The 24616-nt window shown below is 40.6% G+C and overlaps 1 protein-coding gene across 1 annotated transcript; it reads left to right on the forward strand.

Moving 5' to 3' along the window:
* The first annotated feature begins 1947 nt into the window (after positions 1-1947).
* dis3l (DIS3 like exosome 3'-5' exoribonuclease) lies at positions 1948-22750 on the forward strand. The gene is given in 17 exon segments (NM_001079367.1): positions 1948-2216; positions 3684-3837; positions 6665-6793; positions 7306-7441; positions 7984-8160; positions 8248-8326; positions 11895-12071; positions 12169-12338; positions 12855-13016; positions 13604-13848; positions 15174-15266; positions 15405-15932; positions 16108-16262; positions 17022-17188; positions 18294-18439; positions 21693-21867; positions 21981-22750. Coding segments are annotated over 16 exon segments (2886 nt in total). The 5' UTR covers positions 1948-2216; positions 3684-3793; the 3' UTR covers positions 22284-22750.
* The last annotated feature ends 1866 nt before the right edge of the window (positions 22751-24616 follow it).

Below are 24616 nucleotides of genomic sequence, written 5' to 3' on the forward strand. Positions count from 1 at the left end.
AAGAAAGGCCTTTTATTTATAAAAACAAGCCCAAAACAAGGATTTTTTTTTTAACTTTTCTGAAGAAAAAATGCAATTTTATAATATACAGATCCCAACACAGTGTATACCTTATCTCATAGCCAAATATATTCCCCCTAACCCTCATTTGCACTTGTCATCTGCAGGTATTCATTCCTTAAAAGCCCATCACATATTTTTTCAATTCAGCATTGGTTACTGTTCCAGTAAATACTGGCCCAGATTAATACAATAGATCAGTTACATAAGTGTAGCTGTGTGGTCAAACTCATAACAAAGTGTTTTCTCATGAAAACTCCATTGTAGATCAGGGGTGAACCTGAATCTGAGTTATTGCATCAAACTAAACATGGTTCAATAAAGTAAATCAAACAGAAAATTGGCAGAACTGTAACAATCTCTGGCCTTGCAGAATTACAGATATCTTAACCCCCCACTAACTTTCTTTTGTATTCTGTGCATTATATTCTCCTTTTGACACTCACGCACCTAGCAGACATTTTGCATTGATTATAATCAGGTACAAAATCTGCAATATTTTGTACCTGTATCTGCAAACAGGCTTTATAACCCCACTATATTAAGGCAGAAAACAAGAGTGGTGAAGATGACCCATCCACCTGTCCCCAGTATTTCACTTCAGTGATTCTGAATCTTCCAGCACATTTCATTTTTAACTACAGGAAGAGGTGACGTGTTTTCCATCTGAGCCAGCAGCAATCTTAACACCTCATGTAGGTTCGGACTGGGGTGTGAGACATCCACCAGGGCAGCTACCCCAGGAGCCCCCACAATTCCTCAGGGTCCCCTGAGCACCCTCTCACTATCACCCTGCTCATCTATCGCCAGCCCCTTCCCCTGGCGAAGGCACCGGTGAGCAGCAGGTGGGGATTGGGTCTGGGTCGGCGGGGCCCACAGTGTCCCGCCGGCCCAGTCTGACCCTGATCCCATGTGCTATAACAAAACAAAAAATAAGGTACAAGTGTGCCGGAATTGGTGATTCTGGTGAAAAGAGAGCATCTTCAGTTGCAAAGAAGAATACTAATAAACTGTAAAGACAAATTAAAAAAATAAAAGAAATAGAATCGATTCATTTACAATATTTGAAATGTTAATTTAAAGATAACATCCCCTTATGTCTCTGAACAATAAGGTCCACTTCACACACCCTACAAGGAGCTTCCCTCAGGCTGTACCAAAATCTGGTTCCAGTACATACAGTCTGTGCATCAGAGGAGCAATTTAAATACACATAAATGATGGCAAGGTAAATACTGCCCCCTAGTGGCACCTTTTATTTTGATTAACAGGCACAGTTGATAAAGGAAGGCACAAGGGCTCATTACACCTGCAACTGCATTGGGCAAAGTGCAATCACCACTGTTTTCCCATTCTGCAGCATATTTCAGCGTTATTACGCACGCCATGGGACACTGCACCTAATGCAATTGTAGTGGAAGAGTCAAAATGAATGCAGTTGTGCTGGCACTATGTGGCAAATGAGATGTGCGCCTTTCTCCAGGGTAGGGTGGGGGCGGCCTGTTCTTTAGGAGCAAGTTCCATGTGCCCATTGCAGGGTGCCTGGGGAACCACATGGCCTAAAGGTGGTGATAGTTTTAGGGCTGCTCTGTGCCAATTCATAATAGGAGACAGGAAGGACAGTTGAGCCAAGCATACTATACTGAGTGCAAGGGGGCATTTTCATGCAAGTACCTTCAATAAATGGGGTTTTACAAACAATTCACTGTGGGCCCAAAACTGCGCTTGTGGTCGTCAATGACCCTCTAAAATATATTATGGTCATTTGTGGGATAACTCAGCAACAGGTCAAATCCCCCACAGTAAACACAGCCATACGAAATACACGAGCATGCGCAGAGCTTCTTAGTTAGAAGGCGTGGCTCGGGAGCGCAGCTAGAGGGCGTGGCTCGGGAAGCGCGGCTAGAGGGCGTGGCTAGGGATTGTTTGGGGGCGTATTTTCCCGCCTCCCGGCACCAAGCCATCAGCAGGCTGCATTAGCTGTCTCACCGCTGTTTTCCTTTGCGGATGGGTTGGTGTGTAGGCCGCAGTCATGCTGAAGACGGAGAAGATTTTGCACCTGAAAACGAGGGGCCGGTCTGTGAGAGCCGTGCGGGAGCATTACCTGCGGGAGGATGTGCGCTGCGGGAGTGCGCTGTGCCAGACGTGCCCCAGGGGTGAGATAGTCTATACACGCAAAGCTTGCTGGGACTTTCAGCTCTGCCCTTACTGCTCTCACTACTGCTGCTGTGTCTCTGGCAAAGCCTAGTTTAACCCACTTATTACATTATCCCAAACTTTATAAAACAGGAACATGTGCTTGGGATGTATTATTGTTATGGTAAAGAGAGTGGTGACATGTTCTGTGGCAAGGAATGGACTCTTGAATTAATGTGAGCCACCTACCTTGGAAAGGATATATAGTCAGCCAGGATAAGGGGCTTTTGCACCCATAGTAAAGGCGGCAGTCTGCACCCCCAACCCCTACAAATAGAGACAGGGATCTGCTCTGCTGGTGAGCTGATCAAATAGTGTCCTACTGTACAGCAAAGTTACAATTGCAAAACAAAAGAACATTTGCAAAATAAAAGGGAAAGTAAACCCTCAGAATTGGATCCTTTGCTGATCTTTTTCAGAGTTTCTACACTGGATCACCAAATCAAGAGAAAATATAGCTTAGTGCCACAGGCTACAAAAAGGAAATTACAACCAACAGAACCTAGCACAATATCGTTAGCCCTCAATACAAACACCAGGATGTTGTAACACAATTCAGTGTGTGTGGCCAGAACTATAGGAAGTCTATGCACAGATTTTTCTGTTTCTCCAAAAATAAAATGAAATAAAACAAGGTGCCGTAGTGCTTTATTCAGATATAAAACTCTGCATGCGGATTTCCCGCTCTATGGTTGGATTAGCAATTTACAAGTTTCCTGGTATCAAAACAGCATGTTGGTACCAAATTTTTAAATTAGGACAGCACCAATAGTGTAAGTTGCATACATCTCACTTCCGTGCGCACTGTCTGTAGCGTATAATGCAGATTGTGGAGGGCAACCTTTGCAGTACAAGGAGAAGGATTCTGGCCACGTCTTCCTCTCTTGTGCTTTCCACCTGCGCATCCATTCACCGCTGTTACCGGAAGTGACATCACACCTGATGCATTTTGCTAAGGACTCCTTTTTTAGAGGCAGATTTGATTATGTTTCCTGTGTTGCCATGGTTACTATTCAAATAGCAGGTTCACTGAATGTTCTTATAGCCCATCCCCTATAAAGTTCATTTGGGCACCAGGTTAGGCTACAGCCACATAGAGCTGATTTGCGGCCTGTAGATAAACGCAAGCAAAGGATCAGCCCCCTACAGCCTTTCCATGTGCCTGCATCTGTGCATAGACTTTCTATGGAGTGATAACTATATTGCACTAGGTTCTGTTATTTTCTTGTATTTTTCCCTTAGTCTGTTGTGCTGATCTATATTTTTTCTTGATTTAGTGTGCTGTTGTGCCTACTGCCAGGCCCGACTGTCAGTCTTTAGATTCTGGCAAATGCTGAAGGAGCAGCTGTAAGATGACAGAAGAGACAGGTCCTTGCCACAAACTATACGTGTATTTACATCACTGACATCACTGGTCCTTTTAACAGATGGAAAGCTTTTGTCTGAAGATCTGACTCACTATGTGGTCCCCGACTGTCAGATACTTCAAGATTACCTGGAAGTGTTGGAATTCCCAGAGTTGCGGGGCATTATCATCATGCAGACTGCATGCCAATCTGTCCAACATCAACGAGGACGAAGGTAAAATATTAATGTTTTAAAGAAGGTTTACAGGAAAATCAGTATGCTCTACACTAATTCCTAGCATTTGACTAGTACGTGTGAGCTGAAATTGATGAGAAGCCATCTTTAGAGTTTATACTTGTGCACTGACCATACTTTTTCATAAAATGCTTCACTGCTAGTTTACTCCCTTTCTGCAGAAAGCGTATAACATTTTCTGATAAAATGTATTTATTGTCAGTATAAATTAGATCAGAATCCAATAGACTACAAGAGACAGTGCCAGGCTGCACATGCTGAGAAATGGTGGCAGTACCCTGCCAGGCTTCACAACCCAAGAACTGATGGATGGGGGTATCCTGCCAATATACAGAGACTGAGGGATGATGGAGGGGCCGTTCTAATCTGCACTGCCAAGGGATGGTGGTGATGCACTGCAAGCCTCTATAGAGATTGTGGTGGTGCCCTGCCAGGCTGCACTGACTAACAGTTGGTTACCATGCTATGTCTTCATGCACAGGCCGAGAACACTGAGGGGGTAGCTGAAGTACTCTCCAGGCTGCAATGGCTGCGAAGAAGCAGCAGTGTCTTATAAAGTTGCAGTGACCAATGAGTTGGTGATAGAGCCCTGTCAGTCTGCACAGGTCAAGAGGTGGCAGTTGTGCAATGTCATGTTGCAGAGGCTTGTTAGTTAAGTTGCTCTGAAAAAGTATTAATTGAATCTGTGATGGATTCGAAAAAAGAGTAAATGTGTAAAAAAGTAAAAAAAAAAGGGTAATAATAAAAATAAGTAAGCAGAAATGTGATCTTTCCAAGCTGGGCCATTGTGCTCATCCTTCATTTGGTTGGCGCTGGAGCTCAGGGCAGTGATAGAACTGCAGATGAAGCAGGACAGTCCAGCTGCTTAACTGATAGCCTCTTCAAATCAATTAGAAGAAATCAATACTGAAATCAATTGGGAGCCTGAAATAAAGTAGATCTCTCAAATTTAATGTCAGCCCAGGAAAGCAGCCACCTCTGATTTTAATAATAAATGGTCTAGGGGGGTTAAAGTTTCAGTACTTCAGTAAAGATAGTCATGGACTGTAGGCACAGACATGTTCCTTGTAAATGCTGGAAAGTGCAACTAATCATCATTGCCTGGCAGATATCTCTGGCATCTCTAGACATGTGGCACATCTAGACCTGGACACTAGGAAACTCATGTGGATTGTCCCTGTCTAAGAACTGGCTTTCTATCATTACTAAAAACCTCACATGTAAAGCCATCTGTAGCCAGCGATTGTCTTTGCCAATTAATGTGGTCTGGCTAGTTGGCCACAAGGCATGCAATATCTAGCTGGCATTAGAAACATCGTCATGTGCTGCTCAGGCTCTATAAACCTAAAAGGGACATGTTACAGATAAGCTGTGATTGCTGTATATTGTACCATTGCGTGTGAAACATTGCTTATGTGCAATGGCACAATAAATAACGGCATGTTTGTAGAAGGCTGGGCCCCCTTATTTATAGAAACTGGTTGCATTTTGATGTGGCCTTACATCTGGGGGTTGCAGCACTGGACTAAGATAATTGGCACAAAAATGCTGGGAATGCTCCTGCCAAACTGTTTTCATTATGTGCTGCAAGGGAGCTAAGCAGAAGCGACTGAATAGGCTATACACATGGACAGTTTTGGGCCACAAACACAATACACACTTCTGGCTGTAAAATTTGCTGCATCTGCAAATTCTAATGTCAGGACAACTAGTGTCTCTGTGGCAATTGTGTCTTTCAGAAAAATGACCCTGCTGTTTTCCTAATAATTTTTATTCTTAAAGGGGAACTCCACCCAAACACAACTTAAGCTTTTTGAAAAGAAAAAATAATTTTAAGCAACTTAAGCAATATACATCAATGAATGCAGCCTTTTCATAACTTTTAAAATAATAATATGGATTGGAAAAGTTACCTAAGCCTCGCCCTGCTGTTCCCCTGATGATCTGGCTAACTACTTGGGGACTCAAATAAAATTGCAACAATAGTCAACTGTCCTCAGCCTGCATCCTCAAAACCCCACACATCCTGCAATGCATTGTGGGTTATACAATTCCTGCATGCTGCCTGTAAGGCAGGGGGCTCAAACTCAATTTACCTGGGGGCCGCAGGAGGCAAAGTCAGGATGAGGCTGGGCCGCATAAGGGATTTCACAAAAAATTGGCTTTCAAGGGATAATGCAAGGCACGGCGGGAGCTGCCGATTGTGGAAATGACGTTATGCCATCATAACAGTTATTATGGGAAGACGTTCTGTGTGCACAATTAGCTCCTTAGCAGCTAATTGTGCACACAGAATGTCTTCCCATAATAACTGTTATGATGGAATAACGTCATTTCCGCAATCAGCAGCTCCCACCCACCGTGCCTTGCATTATCCCTTGAATCGCAATCCATTCATTGCTTTTGAGAAGGCGTTGGTGCGGGCCACAAAATACTGTACCGAGGGCCGCAAATGGCCCGCGGGCCGCGAGTTTGAGACCCCTGCTGTAAGGTGTGGAGAAGTTGTTATACTTCAGACTGGATTTTATCTAAAGGCATGATAAATGTCCACTTTATCTATCCAACAAATGTGATTTGTGTAATGATTTTGTTAGGATGTGACTATCATGTAATGAGCATCCTGCTTAAGAAATAATGTTCTAGGAAACATTAACCATTAAGTGATTATTAAGCTGCAGAATGAATGGCCATGTAAGTAGTGGTTGGTTATTTTCCTTCCAGTTTTGTTTGTTTTTTCTTTCTAAGATCTTAATTTTATCTGGCCTATTGTTTTTGGCTAAGCTAGGTTTATTGTGCTGTGTTTCAGGCAATACAAGAGGTTGTGTTCTCTGCTCAGAGATACTCGTCATGACTGCATTTTGTTTTCCAATGAGTTCCAGAACCATGCCTATCTTCCTAGAGAAATGGGGGAATCTGCTTTGGCCTGGCAAACAAGGTACTTCAGTTTGTCTGTAACGCTGCCACCTTATAGAATCAAAGCCTGACCTAACTGCACCATTCTTAATGGGATGGTTGATGTTTGAATGTCCTTGCAATTGGTCTTCATGATTTATTCTTTGTAGTTTTTTAATTATTTGCCTTCCTCTTCCCCTCCAGCCCAAATGGGGGTCACTAACTCTAGCAGCCAAAAACGATTGCTCTGTGAGGCTACAATTGTATTGTTATTATAACCTTTTATAACTTATTATTCTATTTCAGATTATCTTCTATGCTTATTTCAATCTCTTATTCAAACCACTGTCTAGTTGCTAGGGAAAATAAGACCCTAGTAACCAGATAGCCACTGAAGTACTTAACTGGAGAGCTGCTGATCAAAAGACTAAATAACTGAAAAATCATAAAAAATAAAAGATGAAGACCAGTTACAAACTGTCTCAGAATATCACTATCTACATCATACTAAAAGTTAATTTAAAGGTGAACAACCTCTTTAATGCTATTACTTAGGTGCATCTACAATTCTTGTGTATGGTACTATCAACACTGTCAGAAGAAAATCCCTGTTGTGATGGTCACAGAAGATAAGTCTGTCATAAGGCAGTACAACACCGAGACCCAAGAGGTGTACGTGGTCTCATTCCAGGTCAGTGTGAGGGATTTTGTATTAATCCAAAAGGCAGGAAGAAGTGCTAAGGGACAAACTGAGAACATGTTTGCTATCAAAATAAAAATTCTAACAGCTTTCCCCGCAAATTTGTCTCTCTTTAAATAATATATAAAAACATTTTATATAAAATAATAATAGTCGGGTATATGTCACAAGGAATAGAAAAATCATCCCAAGCTAAAGAATTGCGCTTGGATAAATAATGCATTTTATAGTACAATATTATATACAACAGTGCTGTCTAACTGAAGGCCTGGAAGCCAAGTACAGTCCTCCAAAAGGTTTTGTTTTGTTTTTTTTAAAAAAAAAGCTCTATAGATTTCTTTGTATGACATTTATTATTTAAATATTTGATATCAAATATGCGGGCCACTTATATGGACAGCAATATTTAACAATATGATTTTGATTCATCAATTTATGGATATGAAAAAAAAAAAAAGGAACATTTGTAGGAATACGGGAGAGTTAGCATGATAAAGTGCTGCAGGGTAAGTGCTTTAATGCATTTTATACAGATTTACCTGGAGACTTTCTGGCCCAATTTAAAAGGAGCCCTGGAGCTGTATAAATCTCTAAAAGAAACCCATCGAGAGCGCGAGCTAGAGAGCCGGGAGGGTAACGGCAAAGAATACCCGGAGCACCTGCCACTGGAAATTCTCGAGGCTGGAATTAAATCTGGCAGATACCAACAGGTGGGTGTTCTCCAATAATACTACAGGCCATGTGGGAACATATAGGCTGCAATGGAACTCATATCTACCACTTTCTGCCTTCTCCAGGGTGTTCTCAGTGTAAACAAGCACAGAGCTCAGTTGGAAGGTTTTGTACGACTTCAGGGCTTAGGAGGAAAAGAAACAGGTATTACAGGCACCTTTTAAGGCTTATAGCTCTGTTAACTCAGTAATGTTCTGTTACAGTTTGCTTTGTGAAAGGCATTTCTCCTATGAGACTCAAAAAATTTTGAGACAGCCAGGGAAACCATTTGTATATGAGATCATTCAGACTATGTAAAACTGACATATATATATATTTTTTTTTTTATACACAAACATCAACGATTTTCACATTCATAAGAAACCAAGATAGTCTCCCTCTGGCTCACAGGGACCTTTTCTCTTCCCTGCACAAGGCTTGCACAGCCATTCAACTCATCCCTTACCTTGCACCATGTTAAAGAAATGGTTCTGGAACTTGAACTCTGCTGCCTATCATGGAAAGCAGGGAAACTTTAAGTCCCAGAATGAGCTGTCAAAGACTGAACATTAGTTGGTATGCATGCAGTGAAGTGGCACATTTCTTAACCTTTCATATAAATGAGATCTACTGGGTTAAAATCTCTTCTGTTATAGGTACCAACCTTTTGTGACTTATACTTTGACTGTAATCTTTACATTATTTTGTTTTTCCTGTAAATGGGGATGCCAGCTATTCCCTATTTATTTTGGCAGCAATGCAGATTTGCACATCCCATGATATGAATGTTTTTCGTGGATAGATCTAATAAAGTTTCTCGCTGTGTCGGTTGCTCATTCTGTCCTTTATTGCTCTGTGCCAACTGAGTCGAGATATTTTAAGTCTGTAAGTACATTATTGCTGCCAAATGATGATCACTCGGTGATATATAGGTAGCAAACCCTGAGTAATATATTTCATTAGTCTGGGCTGATTATCCACCATTATATCGCTCTGGGCACCGCTCAATCCTAAGCCTTTTACTGCTGCAGCTATGTGCTAACAATAATGGTTATCTACAGTCTTGTAATCATTTGGGAAATGGGACATTACTTTTCTCACTGTAAGTTTAATGGCTGCATTAGCAGTTATCTGCATTTATAGATCTGCAGCCATATTCTAAATTGCCTGTGTAGTTCTCTGTAAATAACAAGTGCCAATGATCATATTTAAGGAATTGTATATTAACACACACTTTATTTTTTTTTTTTTTACTACCAAAGTGATCTGTCAAAAGAAGTATTTGCTATGCTGGCTTTAAATTGTCTCCAGTGGCAGAATTCATGACTATGCATATCTATCTATCCATCCATAAAGGTATAGGATCCTTTATCCATCAACCCATTATCCAGAAAGCTCTGAATTACGGGAACACAATATCCCATAGACTTCTTTTTAATCAATTCAAACTTTTTAAACCTGTTTCCTTTTTCTCTGTAATAATAAAATAGTATCTTTCACTTAATCTTAACTAAGATATAATAAATCCTTATTAGAGGCAAAACAATCATATTGGGTTTAATTAACATTTTAATGATTTTTTAGTAGACTTAAAGTGTGGTGATCCAAAATTCGGAAAGACCCCTTATCCTGAAAATCCAAAGTCCTGAGCATTTTGAATAATAGATCCCTTACCTGTATACATATATAGTGGGCTGCAAGTATGTTTTGTGTTATGCTGATTTGCTTTTATTAGTGTTTAAATATTTAGCTAATCACTATTTAAAATTGGTCACCATACAATAAAATGTTCCTGTTGGATTATGCTCAGGACTTAAAACAACAGTAACACCAAGAAAGGAAAGTGTTTTAAAGTAATTAAAATATAATGTTCAGTTGCCCTGTGCTGGTAAAACTGGTAAGTTTGCAACAGAAACGCTAATATAGTTTATATAAATGAGCTGCTGTGTCAACACGGGGGCAGCCATTGAAGTTGGGAAAAAGGAGAAAAGGCACAGGCACAGGCACATAGCAGATACAGGGTTATGTGAGGGAATACAGGGTTATGGGAGATAGCTCTTAGAACTAGTTGATCCAGGGACTGGTCCGATTGCCATCTTGGAGTCAGGAAGGAATTTTTTCCCCTCTGCGGCAAATTAGAGAGGCTTCAGATGGGGTTTTTTGCCTTCCTCTGGATCAACTAGTAGTTAGGCAGGTTATATATAGGCATTATGGTTGAACTTGATGGACGTATGTCTTTTTTCAACCCAACTTACTATGTTACTATGTTACTAAGAGATAAGCTGTGTAGAATATAATGGGGTTTTATCTGTTATCTGCTAAGTAACCTGTGCCTTTTCTCCTGTAAATGGCTGCCCCCGTGGCTACACAGAAGATTTATTTATATAAACTATAGTAATCTTTCTAAGGAAAACACACCAGTTGTACCAGTACAGAGCAGCATTACATTATATAGTAATTACTTTTATACACTTTCATTTTTTGGTGTTACTGTCCCTTTAAAGCAGGACTTATTGACCAAAGTTGGGTTTCCATGTTGTCTAGGATTGGTCTCCAAGATCACCTTTTAACAAAGTGTCACTCTACAATAGATAATTTTAATTGAAAGGTTATAATACCTTATAAAAATGTCTAAGAGGCTTGATTAAGGAGCTGGAGTAAAGCTCGAAGTGTTCCCTTGGCGCTTAAGGAAAATAACCGGAGTGCTGCTGTTTTCACTGATTTCTATTACTAAACCCTGGCGGTGCAGTAGGGTGCTACAGGCACCTGGGCCTACAAAGAGCTGCTTTCCATTGTGTAGCACACTTTAACCAATTTTGTCTAATTACTTCTAAACCAATTCTTGGGTTCTAGAATTAACCTGGCCAAACACTGAATGATCTGCAAGATTGCCTTATCAGTGAATTTTTCCTCAGTATGCCCACCTTGAGGTAGGCGACATCAGATCACACCATCGGGGATACAGGCCATCGGAGCAAGAACCATATCAATGAGTTGATGTGGTCATTTCTCCAACAAGACTTTTAAACCTGTTTGATCAATATCTGCCTGCTTTTTGGCCAGATATCAGTTAGGTAGGTCTGTTGGAATGCTCCTATACATAGCCAGATAAGCTGCCAACTCCAACTGAAGGAGGGAAATTGTCAGCTAAAATCTGCTGTGTATGGGCACTTTAAATCATAGTTCCATAAGAAAAAGTTAAGAAACAGTGCCGCACTGCAAATTGTAGTATTAGATTTTTTTGTTTTTTGCTTTAGTCAATGTTAAGGAGAGAAATTGTGTTGACAATCACAGTGCTGCCCATGAGAAAACATAATGGGGTTGTTGTTGGGGTACTTTAAATTCCTTAGTAGTTTGCAAAATTGAATCTGAGCTTCAAAAGTCATGTAAATCTTAAACACTGAACAACTTAACATGATCTTTTTTTCAGTATCTGCCATGCAAAAAGTTGTTCATTTGTATTAATGAAACTGGTTAAGACTTTGGGAATTGGCATTGCAATCTTTTGGAGGATTCTGGATAACTGGCTTGTAGAAAATTGATCCCAAAGTTCTTATTTGATGGTTTTTATAAACATAATTGATTTGTGCATCTGATTTCTGTACTCTACAGTGGTAAGTTGTTGGTAGGGGATTTTCTGAGTTTGAGCTCTGTTCTGTTAGGTGGCTTTTGTAGGAGACTTATTTAAAAATTAGATGCTTTTAACTGTTGATTAATTTCTCCATTGTTTTAGATATTCAAAGTGACATTTTAATCTATGGAACCAAACCACGGAACAGAGCAATCCATGGAGACTTGGTGGCAGTGGAACTGCTTTCAAGGTCTGAATGGAAGGGGAGAAATGGAGCTCTTTGTGAGAATGAAACCGATGAGAAAGCAGTGGATGCGCAGGCTGAAGTTATGCCAACAGGTGAGAAGACTCACCAAGGAAATCCCAAATAGGATACCTAAAAAACATTTTGGAAGTTTGACTTTGTCAAAGCCAAATTCGTTGTAATTCTTCTTAGGTCGTGTGGTGGGAATCCTGCAGCGGAACTGGAGAGATTATGTGGCAACCTTCCCTGCCAAAGAGGACATTGAAACCCAGGGCAAAAATGCCCAGAGGGTCCTTGTTATGCCCTGGGACTACAGAATTCCCAAAATAAGAATAAGCACTCAGCAAGCAGAGGCTTTACAGGTACTCTACATGTTCATGTCCTCTACTGTAATTAACTATGTCTTATGTAGATATGCTGTTAGTCGTATTTGCTGTCACTCCATAGATATTCATCAATGTACCTCAAACCACTTCTTAGTTCCTAAATATAAATTCATCTTTGCACATCATGCACCATTCCATGGCAGAACCTACAACATCCATATTTGCCTCAGACTGTGGTAGACAATAAGGAGTCCCTTATGTTTCATTCGGAGCACAAAGTAAATGTGTTCTGGGCATGTTGGGTCAGTCAGAAGCACCTTTATTTTTATCAACACTACTGAAAGAAAAACAACTGTAACCTTCTGCCTTGCAGCCATTATTTAGCAGTAATTTACCTGCTTTAAATTGATTCAGCCAAAGGCTTACACCAATCCACACAGGATACTGTATTTTGGAAAAAATGTATTTGGATTGTACCTTTTTTTGTCATTCTCCTTCATACAGATCAAACATTTTACACTTTACCTTTATATTCTCTGTATTGTTGCTTAGGATTACAGGGTTGTGGTGAGGATAGATTCTTGGGAATCCACCTCACTCTATCCTAATGGACACTTTGTGCGAGTCCTAGGGCGCACTGGAAATCTAGAGGCCGAAATTGCGACTATTCTGGTGGAGAACAGTATTAGTGTGAATCCCTTCTCTGAAGCTCAGGTTGGTGTGACCTTTTACAGTCTGACAAGTAGCCCAATAAAACAAGGAAGTGTCCCTTTTTCACAGTAAAGTAACCATGACACAAGCTGATGAAATGTAGGGTACATGCCTCTGCTGCTAGTCATTATCATCATGTTCTTTGAAGAGTAGAGAATGAGAAGAAAAAGTTTAATATTTGTAATAGAGACTGCTATGCTGGCTAACTGCTCCAAAATGCTTTTCCACTGACAACAATAGGGGTCGTCTGTGAAAAGGCCTACACATCGATTGCGCAAAGTTTCCTCCTGCAGGAACCTTTGCCCAACTTCAGAAAGCTGAAGCAATGCATAGGCCTTTCCACCGACAACTCCTATTGTTGCCAGTAGAAAGGCATTTCAGAGTGGTTAGTCACCGGCAGTAGCAGAGATCTTTCACGGGCAACTAATTCACTCCGTGGGCCATCAGCCTAATGGGAAACAGAGCCTGCCCTTAATAGACAAAGTGTAAATACAATGAGGATTTAGCTTTTTTTTTTTAACTTTAATTAAAGCAAAGCAACAGCGATGCCAAGAGAGGTGTTAACAGCCTTATATCATCTCACCCCGTAGCTAGCAGAGATGCCTTCAAACACCCCTGAGAGTCCATGGCAGGTGAAGCCAGAAGAGGGTGACCGTTTGGATTTGCGAAAAACTCACTTGGTGTTCAGTATTGATCCAAAGGGCTGCGAGGATGTGGATGATGCCCTGTCCATTCGCAAGCTACCCAGCGGGCACTTGGAGCTAGGAGTGCACATTGCAGATGTCACACACTTTGTGCCGCCTAATACTTACACAGACATCGAAGCTCGATCAAGGTATTTAGCATGAGTCTGGCACAAAGCTTCAGACCAGTTTTGTGAAATGGTAATGGTCAAAACATGTTGTGGCTAAACCTACAGCACCAAACAACATAAATGTCATCCAGTGGCCGCTGACCAATAAAAAGTTCAGCAGTAACAATTTATTGAATATAATCTATTACACTGCTGCTACTTGTCCTTCAGATTATTGGGAAGCCTTTGTTTATTAAGCCCATTAAGACCATTTATTTAGGCTATGGGTCAATTCACAGTTTATCATAGCCCCGTAGGGGGCCCATAAGAGATCATCATCAAGTATTAGGTATACTATATTGTATATGTATGAGTATCTATAATATGTGTGTGAAGTAAATAGGCATAATATTCTTTATAACATGTCTACAAGTAAATATTGTTCAAAAAGAGGTCTACTGTATGTAGGCAACATATAACCTGGTGTTGCTGTGCTACTTGCAAATAGATCTGAGCCATTTAGTTCTACTCCTTATATTAATATTATAATTCCAGTTTCATATTCTGTTACTGGAGCATGACCACAACAGGGCAGATAAGACATGTATACCAACTTGAGCTTGTTGCAGTTTTCTTTCTCGCATTGTGTGGTTTAATTCCAGTCTGTGTTCCATTCTCTAGCACGTAGTAGTGTTCCAATTCTGACAATCTATGATTCGTTTGCAGAATTGTTTTTTTACTGCATGATCCTCTTCTATTTTGTTAGTGCCATCCTCACATGGCTCCTGTTTGGCTCCTATCTCTGCCTATCTCCATATGCCTTCTCATTCTCATTTGCCCCCACCCCTTTGTAACTTAAACATTTGCAAAGCTACTAACCTTCTTTTCCCTATGTGCCAGGAAGTAACTCCCCCTGTCTTTGTGCAAAATGAAACACCAGCTCCCAGTTTGTTGGTTTTTTTCCATGTTGGTACCAGCAAGCACATATTGCAACTTTGTTGTCTATGGCATCCCCAGTACATGCTTAGTGTATGTATTTCCTATAATTAAGAATAGCGTTACATAGTTACATAGTTACATAGGGTTGAAAAAAGACCAGTGTCCATCAAGTTCAACCCATCCAAGTAAACCCAGCACACTTAACCCACACCTACCAATCTATACACTCACATACATACACTATATATACAACCACTAGTACTAACTGTAGATATTAGTATCACAATAGCCTTGGATATTCTGATTGATCAAGAACTCATCCAGGCCCCTCTTAAAGGCATTAACAGAATCTGCCATTACCACATCACTAGGAAGGGCATTGAATGTGATTCTGATTACTAAACAGCTTTTTTTCTCTCTCCACTCAGGGCTACAACGTATTACCTTGCAGACAGACGCTATGATATGCTTCCACTCATCTTGAGTGCTGATCTCTGCTCTCTACTTGGAGGGGTGGACAGGTAATATTCTCTGATCCTTTAAGCTATGTTTCAGATTTTTTCCTTCAATCTTTTCTGAGTTCTGTGTTTCTGACTTCTATATAAAAAGGCTGCATCTGTGTTTCTGTAATTTTAATTCATCTTTTATTTTATGGACAGGTATGCAGTAAGTGTAATCTGGGAAATGGACAGCAGTACGTATGAGATCCGCAGAGTATGGTATGGCAGGACAATTATTCGCTCCTCGTACAAGCTCAGTTATGAGGTGGCACAACAGCTGATGGATGGAGACCTTGAGCCTCTAAATACTGAAATGGAATTGCATCCCCTAAAGCAGGATCCAGTTCGACTGGAGCAGCTCCTGTGGGCAGTGGGCAAGTTGACTGAGGTAGCTCATGCCACCAGGATGCGGAGAGACATGAGTGGAGCTTTAGAACTGGAAGGGGTAGAGGTACGTGTCCAGCTAGGAGAAAAACACAGCATTGATGACCTTGTCCCTAAGCAGCCACTTCAGATGCATGAGACCATTGCAGAGTGTATGATCCTTGCCAATCATTGGGTGGCCAAGAAGATTTGGGAGTGTTACCCTCAGCATGCACTGCTACGCCTTCACCCCCCAGCTCGCCAGGAATTCTTCCAAGAGCTGAAGGAATGTGCAAAGGCCAGAGGATTTTCCATTGATACAAGGTAATATCTATTCTCCAGGTAACCCTTTTGTGATATAGGTTCATTGGATCAAGTCTAGCCAATATCAAATGTGGCTGGATAAGCCAACATCCATTAATTATCAGGGCTTATCAGGAGATTTGAGCAACTGGTCTCACAATTTAATGACGTTCACATCTGTTTGTTTCTCTGACAGATCTAATAAAGCTCTTGCAGATTCACTTGACCAGGCAAATGACCCTTCTGATCCTCTGGTTAACCAGCTGTTGCGAATGATGGCTACACAGGCTATGTCTAATGCCCGGTACTTCTCTACAGGCTCATACACTGAGGATGAGTTCTATCACTATGGTGAATATAACAAACTCTGCATTTGTATAAAGTCTTACTCAAACAGCCAATAACACATTTAGAAATGGAAATGTTTTAAACAGAGTCCCGCATGTTTTTTAACTCACTAGCATTGCTTGAATTAGATTGGATTGGTTTTAATGATGAAGCCTTCAAATGATGTGCCCATTGGTTTGAAAGGATTTTAGCAGATTGATAACTGGTCATATCTATGAAGCATGTATCCTCTTAACTTGTCTATATAGGGTCCCTCTTGTAATCTGATCATCACCTTGAGGGACAAATAGCATCAGCGCAGTTTGGTTTACCAAATTCATCCGATAAGCAGATCTGTTTATTGCTACTTGAATTTTCATTGAACAAAATAGGGTTGGCAGGACCTCCTAAGATAAGTAAAACAAAATAGCTGAACACTGCAATACTGAAATCAAACACAGCATAATAAAAGCAAGAGCTTATATTCCAAGAAAATATTTTGACAAGCACTTGGTATAAATATGTGCTACATTATTCAGATAAATCATTCCAATTTTTTGGTGTTACTGGTCCTTTAAAAATGTTATGAAAGGAACTGGCTTTTTACAAGCCAGGAAGGGTTTGTATAATTTTCTTTATTTTCTAGAATTATTTAGCTGCTATACAGACTTTCCATTTTGGACAGCTTCTGTCATGACATTTATACATTGAGACCGTTGTTGTAAGATGATTGTTCTAAGCAGCAGTGTGCATGTGTATAACTTGCATATCAATGTCTTTTAGGTTTGGCTCTTGAAAAATACACTCACTTTACTTCTCCAATTCGCCGTTATGCTGACATAGTGGTGCATAGGCTGCTCTTGGCCGCTGTTAACAAAGGCCCCAAGGATAATTTGCTTGGAAACAAGGATTTGGAAGAGCTGTGTCGGCACATAAATGTCCGTAACCGGGTAAGTGTACAGTCAAGTGCAAAGGGCAGGACTGGCAATTGGAACATTTCTATTCTGTATTGAAATTCTGTTGCCCAAATTCCATCTAAGCAACAAGGGGCTAGAGCCTTCCCAGAGACAGATATCACAGTGAATCCTAATTTAACTTTCTAGAATTTCAATGAAATATTTTTCAGCCTTATTTAGCATGCAGTTATCCATAGCAACTCTGCAGCAATACAGTTTTGCAAATTAGGTTGTAAAGCACTTTCTATGATGGTACATTCAGGGAGCACACTCGCCAAACCAATTTTGTATGGACCTCATTTTTTGTAGGGAGGAATAATTATGCTGAAACAGAAATGGCCTTTCACAAAATATAGCTAAAAAGTAGAAAGCACAGAATGATCTAGAATGTCATTATAAGGTTTGCTTTCCCTGTAAGAGGGTGCTTTAGCGTAAACCAGGAGAAAAAGACTATTATTTCTCTTCCACTAAGCTTTACAGTCAGCATTATGCATTTAAGCAGGTAGCATCCTCCTGGCACCCATCAAACCCAGACTTATTTGTCATACTGCCAGATGGTGAAGCTCAATTTGTCACTCTAGTGAATGTTTCCATGGGCCGGGGCACTGAGGCTTGGCATTGTGCTTGGTGATGTTAGGCTTGTGTGCAGCTGTTCACCAATGAAAACTAAACGTATTAAGCTCCTGAATACAGTGAGTGTCTGGAAGCCTTTGGCCATTTAGTGGGCAATGACTATCATTTAGCACTAATGTAACAAGAAAGGTGCCAAGTGTCCGTAAAGGGCTAAAAAAGATTTACTATATAATGGGAATATCTGTGACTAATGGATTATGGTTATGAAATCTGCTCTTTACTGCACATAGCTACTTTACCTGACATTACAATGTGTTCCTAAAGTGGCTTTCCTAAAGGTATAGTAAGTTCTTCCTGCAAACACCCTTAGTTTCTCTGCTTGTTAGTTTAGTTTTGTCTGAGAAACTCTCTTGTCCTAAAATACCTGGCTTTTACATTTGCTATCGATTTTCCATGTAAATGTTCAATGGTTGGAGTCAGCGGTATATAAGTGGTTTCCATTAATGCACCCTCTTATACTCCGCAGGCAGCCCAGCATTGCCAGAAACAATCCACTGAGTTGTTCCAGTGCATGTTCTTTAAGGACAAAGATCCTGACTCTGACCAGCGGTGTATTAGTGATGCTGTTATATACGGCATTCGCACAAATGGTGTGCTGCTCTTCCTACCCAGGTAATATATATGGCAACAAACCGATCACTCCAATATGCATGGTTCCTTGTTAGATGTTATTTCAAAACTTAGAATGACTTACCATCAAATTCTTACATTTCATTGAGATGGCCCTCTACTGAGTCACTCTTGTTAGCACTAGAAGTACAATATTTTTACCCATGAGTACATACCCCTCCTTCCTTGGAAGAGTGACAAAAATGAACTAGTCTGAACACTTGAAACAAGTTAGTCCTGGTCTGGATGGGGTGTGTGGTTGTTTCTTAATACTGAGGTTGACAGTATTGTTGCATAAAGGGATATTCCTAGGTTCCTCTGTCTGAACTTTGTATTTAACAAATAGCATATCAAGAGTTAAATTCTCTCATTAGCATTTTGCCTGTCTTTAATTTAAGAACTTGGTAAGATGGAAAGGGCCAGAATCTTCCTAGATTTAATTCTTGGCAAATAATACAAACACTGGCAATATTCTAGGCTAACCATATGAAGCCAGGCCTGTACAAAATTGTGGCACAATGGTGACAGTGTAAACATCTTTCCTCTGCCAGTGTGTGAAACATTGTGAGCAACAGATGGCTAGATATGGGAACAAGTTATAAAGTTATTATTCATGTAAAATCCAGAGAGACGTGTGGTGCAAACAGTGTTGGACAACTGCAGTAGATAGTTCCGTAGTTAATTTGGAAGTAAAGATATTCACTGTACTTACCAGAACTGTTCAGATAAATCTTAGTCAATAGTAGCCCTATATTGTGTATGTCTCTTTATGTATTATTGATCCCTGTAAAGTGCTATGTATATGCATACTTATCAGATTTCTCTTTTATTGTTAACTGCAAACATTATAATGTTTTGTAATGCAAGGCGTCTGCATGTCAGAGTTCTTCTGCATCTAAGAATAACACTTGCCCTAAATTCCTTTCTCTTGAGCATCAGAACTAAAGCATTTTCCCCCAAGGCAATAACTGCTGGTGCATAAAGCTCACGAACATTACGGAGGATGTGGCCCCCAAATGGCTGGCATCCAAGTTTATTATTGCATCTGTATGTTTAACCCTATATTTCATTGAGCACATTTGTACTACATCTGCTTACATACCTATATGTCAGGGCAAATTTCTGCATACATACCTATATTGTTATTATTAACATTTATTTATAAAGCGCCTACATATTCCGCATCGCTGTACAATAAGTGGGTTTCATACACTGGACATACAGAGTAACATATAAAGCAATCAATAACTGATACAAGAGGTGAAGAGGGCCCTGCCCAAAAGAGCTTACAATATATGTGAGGGCAATTTGAAAGTCCCCAGTACATAGGACCACCCTGGGTGTTTGGTATTTGGGATTGACTAATGATTTTAATGGTCATTGGGTGGTGTTTTCTCTCTCATAGCTAAATTAGACTTTTGCTTCCCCATCAATGTCCCAGCCCCTCCAGTGACTTCAGTCCTGCCTGCCCTGTCTGCCAGTGGCATAATCTTAAGTTTCATGTTAGGGCCCCCTTGGCTTTAAGCATATGATATTTTCCATAAACATAGTGAGACTGTATGCAGCGCCTGCTTCCTCTGTATATTTGCCCATTGTCTAAAATTCCTTCCCATCTTTGTCACTGGAGGGGGTGGGTGTATGTTTGTTTAAAAATGTGGGGCACAGTGATCCAGAAAATTAGGTTCTAGCATGGGTTGTAAATTTCCTAGCCTGTGCATCACTATCCTGTTTCTCTGTATGTTACATAGGGTTGAAAAAAGACTAGAGTCCATCAAGTTCAACCCTTCCAAGTAAACCCAGCACACACAACCTATACTGACCTATCTATACACTCACATACATAAACCATATATACCAACATCAATACTAACTGTAGATATTAGTATTACAATAGCCTTGGATACTATGCTTGTTCAAGAACTCATCCAGGCCCCTCTTAAAGGCATTAACAGAATCTGCCATTACCACATTACTAGGAAGGGCATTCCCCAACCTCACTGCCCTCACCGTGAAAAAACCCTACGTTGCTTCAAATGAAAGCTCCGTTCCTCGAATCTAAAGGGGGCCTCTGGTAATGTACATGGTCTTACTGAAGTGCTAGGCACAAAACCTGCAGCAAATTTGCTTCCATTAAAAGTGTTTGGTATCAGTATTGTAGCACCATCCTTTAAAGGAGAACTAAACCTTAAATAAGTATGGTAGAAACCCAATCCAAGGCAACCACAACCCTTTAGCAGGGAAGATCTGTGCCCCCAAAGATGCCCCCAGTAGCCCCCCATCTTTTTTTCTGCTGATTCCCTGCTCTGTGCTGCTGTCACTTACTGAGCTTAGGGACCAATGCACAATCTACTGTATATATAGAATATAAATGTCACAATATAAGAATAATTGATAATTCTTATTACATGGCAACTTAGGAACCAGTGCAGTTTGCATCAAAATTTAATAATCAGCCCTGTAGCATCCATTTCAATTATAGAAGAACCTTGTTTTCTGCTTGATAATTTGCAAAAACCCCTAAGCTTAGCTTCTTAACAGCTGCCCAGAGCCGACTGAGCATGTGCAGTGTCATTGACACTCCTAACAGAATCCAAGATGGTGACCCCCTGATCACAACTTCAATTGCTACTAGAGATTCTGAATATGTATACACTGACCTTGCTGTACCAGCCTAAAGTACAGCATTTCTGCCCATATTTGTTATTAGAGTTTAGTGTGCCCACAAGCAATTTCTTACGCCTGCCTACTAAACATTACAGTGGGTTAATATAATAAAGGAAATTAGCTTTTCTTGGATGTAATTTTGCTACCTCGGTAATAATCAGAACCAATAGGTCTTACAAGGTGGCTTTATACCATAATGGCTGTTTTTAAAAGGCAACAAAAAGTTTACTCACTGGGAGGTGTCGATTTGTTAGGCACCCAGTAATGAGTTGTAACACCAGCTTTATGCCCAGGACAAGGTGTATGGCTGGGGAGCAAGACACTGTTTTTTCCATCTGCCAGTCAATGAATAGTTGTGTTGTGCAGCTCTTACCCTGGAGACAGGAAAACTGAGATTGTTGGCTTCCTCTCAGTTGTGTGACTCCATCTGCTCTTCTTCCTCCCCTGCTTTAGAGGTGGATATATAGATTCACTTGTGCGTGAATGCTGGGCTTGACCTTAGTTATTTTTGGTAGATGCCCTTTACTGAGCAATGTAATATTTGCACGTCACCCTATGGTTCAGTGATTCTCAACTCTATTGACCTTTATAGATATGGCATTAAAGGAGCAGCGTACCTGAAAAACATAGATGGGCTTGTACTTGCATGCAAGGACAATGGGCGGTGCCACTGGATGCCTGGGTCCCTGCAGCGTTTACCAGATCGAATTGTGGTCACTACCCAGGAAGCAAAGTCATTCTCCTATTGTCTGTTTGATCATGTGACTGTGAGTATCCTATTAAATGCCTCAGGTCTATTATATATATTCTGCATGGTTTATTCGTCATTCATATCAGTCAGTCCCTGCTTGTGACTTTAGCTTTGTTTATTATTGCACAGGTGCGGATACATGTCCAGTCATCTCGATTCCACCCAGATAGCATTCGGCTGGAAATAATCAGGAACAGACCACATTCGTCCCAGGAAGCGCTGCCCTCTGCATCAAACCCTCAGCTGGCCAGGAGCGAGCTGGTAAAGGAAGTTACCAGAACAGCAGTAGAGGCTCAGTTGGCGGTGGAGGGAGCAGAAGAGTTGAAGCCTGTGGAGCATTACCAGGAATACAGGCAAACTCAGGGACAGAGTCTGTACTCTATGCTGGAAGAGCTCTGGGACCTGGCTCTACTGGATGTATCTGGTGCATAATACTCTTTATACCGTGCTTTAGGGCTCTGAACCTCTTCTTACCCCAGTCGGCGTACATAGGGCGTAGTTATAGCAGTTTTAATCAGCTGAATGACCTTAGGCACAAATGAGTATGTTGCAGCAACCTGAATCGGTGTCAGACTTGTTGTACAGAAGATCTATATTGCTAAGCAGAAGCTTTTACCCTGTCCCTGTAAGGAATGCAGACATGGAAAGAGCCCTTTTTATCTCTGCCTTCTTTTCTCTACTCCTACATGCATAATCATGTACTTTATCCTCTCAGGGTCACACAAAGAAATGATAGGTTCTTATTTAAACCCATTTTAGATTGTTCAGCCTGTAGATATGGAATTTCAGCGCACTTTTAGCAGGCAGCATACATTGGATATCCCAAGGAAATTATTCTTTTATGTTAATTAGACTTTATATGATTTTGTTTTATGTTGCATAAATGTTTATTTTTGAAAGCTTTGCTGTCTGTCTTGGTTTGCAAAAATTTGATACGGAGCAAACAAACACTGCTGATAAAAAATCTCTTATACTTTATTCAAATTCTTTAAAATCATGGTGTGCACTTCCAGGCAAAAAAGACCACACGCCTGACGCGTTTCGTGGTATCCCACCACTTTCTCAAATACAGCTTTTGAGAAAGTGGTGGGATACCACGAAACGCGTCAGGCGTGTGGTCTTTTTTGCCTGGAAGTGCACACCATGATTTTAAAGAAATTTGAATAAAGTATAAGAGATTTTTTATCAGCAGTGTTTGTTTGCTCCGTATCAAATACAATACTTCGTTTAGTCTGCTGCCGTCTGGGTTCTGGCGTGACGTGAGCACACACTGTTGCCCGGTAAGTGCTCCTGTGATTTTGAATGTAAAGTTTGCAAAAATTTGCCTGAGTGGGTTTGCTTTCCCTTTGGAGAAAAAATTGGTGGTCGGCTTCAGATAGAGGAACTGTTAGCATTGGGCTTCCTGGTGCAAATAGGCAGCCAAAGACCTAGATTGACTGCCTGTATCATCACAAAATCATCACATTCGGCCTGGAGAAGCCTCGGCAACAAAGGAATTTAGTGAAGCCCTGTGTAATGCCCTTGGCCTGAGAAAGAGCAGCATGAATAGGCAGTGGGGTGTGGTGGTAGGCAGGCAGGCCTGGACTGGGACTCTGTATAAGCCCTGGCATTTCAAGTACACAGAGGCCCAAACAGCCCCCCACGAGCCTAATAAATAGTGACTGCCTGTGGCATCTTACAGCAGCCCCTCTGGCTTGTGCCTGAATCCACAGATTGCCTGCAAATGCACTGGTGCTGTCACAAGAAAAGAATATATCCATATAGTCATGCAGAGACACACTCAGGGATTTCATTATAAGAGTGAAAGATCAGAGACTTGTGTATTATACTAAATAATGTAGCCCCTGTTGTAAAATCTGAGGATATCAGAAAAGACTGTAGCATTCCATGACTTGTATAAAAGCACTCAGCCTTTGGCTTTGTACCTCTTTATAGTCATGGAACTCCTTGGTGGCTTATAATATCCTTATATATACAATATAGGGTACATTATTCACTATACATTATATGCATACACACACAGATAAGAAGGACAGCTTGGGCACCCCAATAATCACAGTGCACACATTTCCTGTTTTTATACAGTAACTGCAGGGAAAATTCATTTTTGAACAGAATTTAAAAGCTCTATTTGCTTTCTTGCGTAAATAAGAGTATATCAATAAATTAGTCTTAAGATATGTAACTTTACAATGAAAATACTACATTGGATTTGCATACCAATGCTCTTTATTTCTATAGAGGGATGCCACAAATACTTCTAATTTATATGGAGGGGTGTTGGTGCCTTTAAGATCAAAAGAAATACTATGAAAATAGTCTCTTTAATACAGTGGGGCTCATTTATTAACACTGGGCAAATTTGCAACCAATCAGTGATTGCCTTTTTTTCAGCCAACTGCAGGTAGAACAATGACTGCTACATTTTGATTGGTTTCCATGGGCAAATTTGCCGCCCAGTGTTGATAATGACAGTAAGTGATCTTACAAGCTGCCTGGTCCACACTGTGATTCAAAATAGGCCCGACATTTCAGGTACACAAACAGCCCCAATAAATAGTGACTGTCTATGGAATCTTTACAGCAGCCCCTCTGGCACTTGCCAGAATCAACAAATTGCCAGTCCGTATCATATAAAACTATCCAACCAATTAATCTGTAACAGGCGCCTCATTCAAACTCCGTTTTCCTAAGACAGAAGTGCCCCCAACAGAATAAGGAAGAGGTCTTTTTTTGGTGGTGTTATCCCATATGCATATTATAGC

The sequence above is a fragment of the Xenopus tropicalis genome, chromosome 3 (assembly GCF_000004195.4).
Source record: "Xenopus tropicalis strain Nigerian chromosome 3, UCB_Xtro_10.0, whole genome shotgun sequence".
In the NCBI taxonomy this organism is placed as follows: Eukaryota; Metazoa; Chordata; class Amphibia; order Anura; family Pipidae; genus Xenopus; species Xenopus tropicalis.